The sequence below is a fragment of the Nicotiana tabacum genome, chromosome 13 (assembly GCF_000715075.1).
Source record: "Nicotiana tabacum cultivar K326 chromosome 13, ASM71507v2, whole genome shotgun sequence".
Taxonomy (NCBI): Eukaryota; Viridiplantae; Streptophyta; class Magnoliopsida; order Solanales; family Solanaceae; genus Nicotiana; species Nicotiana tabacum.
The window spans coordinates 102,288,646-102,293,834 of NC_134092.1; the positions used below are offsets into that span (position 1 = coordinate 102,288,646).

General features: G+C 31.3%; 1 protein-coding gene across 1 annotated transcript; it reads right to left on the bottom strand.

The window, feature by feature from the left end:
• Nucleotides 1-515: 515 nt before the first annotated feature.
• LOC107785404 (transcription factor MYB53-like) lies at nucleotides 516-2,145 on the bottom strand. Its single transcript, XM_016606705.2, has 3 exons — nucleotides 1,951-2,145; nucleotides 1,633-1,762; nucleotides 516-1,504 (listed from the first exon to the last, which is right to left on the bottom strand). The coding sequence occupies exons 1-3, from the start codon at nucleotides 2,081-2,083 to the stop codon at nucleotides 769-771; spliced, it is 999 nt and encodes a 332-aa protein (XP_016462191.1). The 5' UTR covers nucleotides 2,084-2,145; the 3' UTR covers nucleotides 516-768.
• Between the last annotated feature and the right edge of the window lie 3,044 nt (nucleotides 2,146-5,189).

The following is a 5,189-nucleotide window of genomic DNA, read 5'->3' on the forward strand; positions in this document are numbered from 1 at the left end:
CAACCTCTTGGTTGGAAGTGGAGGGTGCTCACAGTAGAGCAACCAAATTCTCTCTTTTACTTTTTTTAAATATTAGTTCTAATCTTTGAAAGTTCTCAGCAAGAACAAAGAAACTTAAGAGAGACGAAAAGAGAAAGACCAGTGAAGGGACAGTGGCTGTTTGTTTCTACTTGTTTTCTTCTATCCCTTATCATTCCCTATGATTTTCTCCTTCCGGTAGGACAACAATACGAGCATATTTGCTAATAAAAGTGAATATATATAACTCCAAAAGCAGCCAACAAGAAACAAAACAAAACAAAAGACAGAAGCTAAAGTGCTAAAAACCTATGTAACTTTACTTTGGACTGCTCCAATTTGGTTGGTATTATGTGCATGGTTCTAGTTTACGTGCTTCTTGTCTCCATTCAGCAGCTTTTTGCATGATTATTACAAAATCATTCATGCCTTACCCTACGTAGTATCAATCACTACCAATTCATGAAGGAAAAAAGAATAAAATTTTCACTAACTAATTAATTCAGAAAAAGAAGAAAGATTATGAGTAAAAAAAAGGAATATACAGAAGCCTACATATACTACATGTCAACGCATTCTTATACACAGTAGTATTAAATAATTGACAGTATATGTTCTATAGAAAGAAAAAAAAAAGATTCAAACAAGGGACGGAAAACAACTAAGGAAAAAAAAAAGTAAAAAAAGTGGTAAAACAAGAAACTCAAGCCTTTCATACTATATTGCTAGTAGTGATATATAATTAACAGACTATGGAATATCATGGAACAAAGAGTCTTCAAGGAGAATCTCAGGCCAGGCTCCTCCAAATAAAGAAGTACTACAATTACTATCCCCAGCTATATTAATATCATTTATTGCTGCAGCTGCCGGGGGACGAGGAGATGGAGATAAAGAAGTTGGAGGCCATGGTGATGAAGTAGGTGTCATGTTTTGATCATCTCGGCTTAGAACAGATAATTGAATCATATTCTCTTTATTATTCAGAGATGTTAATTGGAAGTTACTGCAAAGAGCAGGTGCTTGTAATTCAGGCAAATGAGAGAAAGGGATTGAATCTTGAACAGCTCGAAGACTACTTGAAGGTAGTATTGATGGAATATTATTCAAGGAATTTTCCAAGTGGTTTGTGCTTATAAATTGGCCATCTTTCATTGAGTTTAAAAGAGTGTAAGCTTCCACATCTGCCATATTTGGAGTAGTTGGAGGAGGTTGAAGAAGGTAATGCAAATATTGAAGTGTAGCCATTTCTGATTGTAATCTCATAGCTTGTCCTTCCAATGATGAGTGATGTTGTTCAACTAATAACTCCTTCAAATTAGCCAAAGCTATAAGATGAGGTAAACTGTTAAAAATATCGGTCCGAGGCCGATGAGTCATTGGATCATATCCCATTTGTATCAGCTTCTTCTTCAGATGCGTGTTCCAGAAATTCTTTATTTCATTATCAGTTCTTCCCGGTAGATGTGTTGCAATTGCTGACCACCTTAATTAAAACAATATGTGAGTATATTTATTTTCAAGAACCTAGCTAGTAGCTAGCCAAATTTATTTTCTTTCAAAAAAAAAAAAAGGAGCTAGGAAAGAGAAAGAAAAAAGTGATTGAATATTTACTTGTTGCCAAGAATAGCATGAAGATTGAGGATTGTTTGTTCTTCTTCTTGAGAAAACTTGCCTCTCTTGATATCTGGCCTTAGATAATTAGTCCACCGCAATCTACAACTCTTTCCACATCTATTCAGACCTGGGACATGCATTTACCAAGAAGGTTCAGAAATCATATGAGAAATAAAGTCGGACGGATTTCATCACTAAACAACATATTTCGTAGCGACAGATTATCAAAAAATTGATATGAATTTCGTAGCTAATTGCAGTTCATTTTATAGTGAATTAAGAATAAGTTGTTTATATGTGTAAAATTGTATGTACCTGCAAGTTTAGGGAGGGCTCTCCAGCTGCCATGGCCATGCTTTTTGATATGGTTGATGAGTTTTTGATCTTCTTCAGGAGTCCAAGGACCTTTCTTAAGACCACCTTCATCACAACAAGGAGACCTTCCCATATTCTAATTAATAGTTGATTTTTGGGGCGCTGCCTCCTTCTAATCCTACCTAATAACTTGATTGCATTATGCTTATATATATATATACACACTCTTTCCCTCTTTTGTCTTCATGTTGTATACCAATGAAACATGACATACGTGGGAGCTTCCTATTTGTTTTCTCCTTTAATATGAAATATCACTTATACCCCTCAATGTTTGTCATCTAGCTACTTTGGTACTATAGACATATTAGTTAATTTATCTTTAAATTTCTTGGTTTTGTTCCCTTCTTATAATAATGAGGAAATAAAAGTCTCCTCCAACTAAATGATGAGAAGAACCACCCTTAAAAGCTGAATAATATCATCCATGCATCCTCCCATAATTAATTATCCTGAGTTTGAAATCCTTTTTATTCTTGCTAATCTTGAGTTTGAACTCAACAATTGTAATATATCAGTAATCTAATTAGGGAATATATTTAGACCTATAATCGCCAAATTTAGGAAACATCAAGGACGACAATACTTTTCATCACTAATATTTTAGGTACAGTATATACTGGGTGGGAATTTAAATGATTTCGACTTAAGTATCATATTCACGATCTTATTAATGTAAACACGAGACGATCGATCACATAGCTAGTGCTTATGTATTAGATTGTTCTAATTTTTCTGAATACTTTACCAAAAGGTTAGAGTTAAATGTTCAAAATATTAGTTACATGATTCGTTTGAAACTATTGCCTTTGCATTGACAAAATGCCAACTTTATTTGGTAAGCTATATTTTGATCTCCAAAAATGTCTAATATATTACGTACCGTACAATTTCTTTCACCATTTTTCTCTGTTTATACGTCGTCCGTTCCCGTGGAAACCAATAGGAGCACGTGGATAAAGGAGGGCTGATTTGCAAACCTATATATACTTACCAGCTAAGTCAATTATCAAATGAAAGGATTAAATAGAAAAAGTAGTTAATTTATATATAACGTTAGTGTAAATTATTTTTGTGCTATTAGTATAACTTAATGTGACAGATTATTTATTATTTTGTAGATATTCACTTATAAATAAAGACTATTAAGGCTGCTAGCTGTAATTATCTATCCAACTTGATATTGTTAATTAATTTATACTATGAGTGTATAAAAGTTGAACTCAGAAAAAAAGTGAAGACTAAACAGAAATAAAATTGGAAAAAGAGAGAAGTCCTAATCATGGTAAACAGGTGGCGGCTGCGTAGTGGTGGGAGAAACTGATCCGCTCATGCACGCAAGAGGAAGCATTCTTTCGTCACATATGGAAATTGCATGCACTTTTAATATTATCAAAACGGCAAAGGGCCAAATAAATCTTTCTATTTTGAAAAATGGTCTTAAAATAGTTTTCGTTATACTATAGGATTATTTATACCCCTACAGTCATACTTTGAGTTTAAATATACCCCTTATTTAAATGGAGGGACACGTGTCATCATCCTGTTGGTCAATTTTAAATATCTCCTAATTAATTAAAAAGACCCATTACCCGTACCCGAAAAATATATTTTTTTTTTTTCTAAAAACTTGAAAAAACTAAATTACTTTTTTTACTAAAAACCGATAACAACGAAAATATTTTTTTTTTCAGTTTTTACAAAAACACTGCTTTAAAAAAACTGAAAAATATTTTCTAAAACAATATTTTTGTATAAACTGGAAAAAAAACTGAAAAGCAATTTTCTAAAACAATTAAAAACTGAAATATTTTTAACTAAAAACTGAAAAAAAAAAGAAAATATTTGTTTTTTCAGTTTTTTTTTTCAGTTTTTACAAAAATATTGTTTTAGAAAATATTTTTCAGCTTTTTTTAAAGCAGTTTTTTTGTAAAAACTGAAAAAAAAATTTCGTTTTTTTCAATTTTTAGTAAAAAATATTTCAGTTTTTTCCAATTTTTACAAAAAATATTGCTTTAAAAAATTGATTTTCAGCTTTTTCTTTTTCAGTTTTTACAAAAACATTATTTTAGAAATTTTTTTTTTGTTTTTTCTAAAGCAGCTTTTTGTAAAAACTGAAAAAAAAGTATTTTCGTTTTTTTCAGTTTTTAGTAAAAATAATTTTAGTTTTTTCCAGTTTTTACAAAAAAGAATTGCTTTAAAAAATTATTTTTCGGATATGGGTAATGTTTCTTTTTAATTAATTAGGAGATATTTAGAATTGACCAACAGGATGATGACACGTGTTCCTCTGTTTAAATGAAGGATATATTTAAACCCAAAGTATGACTGAAGAAGTATAGATAACCCAATAGTATAACGAGGGGTATTGTTAGACCATTTTCGAAAATAAAGAGGTATATTTGACCCTTTTCCGTTACCAAAATTACATTTACGTTGCATTCATCAAGGAACATGGGTTCTCCTCCTCTCTTATTTTGTTGTCCGCCTCTACCATTTCCCCATCCTCTCAAAAAGTATGTGTCAAGAAATTTATTTTATATATATAATTACAAATTAAATTTAAAATTTTATTATATACGCTTAAAGTCGTCGTTCTAAAATTCACAACCCATATAATTTAAAAAAATTATGACTCTGCCTCTGCCTCTACCTTGGGACGGAGCTAGCCCTTCAGCTACGGGTTCAATCGAACCAGTAGCTTTGGTTCAAACATTGTATTTGCATTATTAATATCTAATGAATACATACAAATTATTGATTTAGAACCTATTAATTTAAAAGAACTGCAATCACGAACCCACAAATTTTAAATTCAAACTCTCCCTCTTACCTCTGCCCCGCTTCTTTCAGCCACAAAACCACAAAGTGAAATAACGCCAATGAAATTTGTAGGTCTCTTATGGCGTCACTATTTTGTGTACTCTAACTTATACTTGCATTTTGGGGAACTCTATCCGAATGAGTGGCCAAACGATCCAGTCCGTTGGATGAAACCTAATAAATTGTTGAAATTAAGCTAAATTTATTGACCGTTTAATTTTTTATATCCCATTAATGTAATTTAATTGGCTATAGAAAGTAAGTATCCTACAAAGTTATAATCAAATTAGATGTGAAGATTGCTATTTTTGTATAAATGTAAAAGATTATTGTAGATTAACTACTAGTGAAAAGGT

Coding starts and splice junctions, on each gene's coding strand:
- LOC107785404 (XM_016606705.2), bottom strand. CDS start 2,083: ATGGGAAGGTCTCCTTGTTGTGATGAAGGTGGTCTTAAGAAAGGTCCT. Junction 1,763..1,950: donor AGCCCTCCCTAAACTTGCAG/GTACATACAATT, acceptor TGCATGTCCCAG/GTCTGAATAGATGTGGAAAG. Junction 1,505..1,632: donor CATGCTATTCTTGGCAACAA/GTAAATATTCAA, acceptor GTTTTAATTAAG/GTGGTCAGCAATTGCAACAC.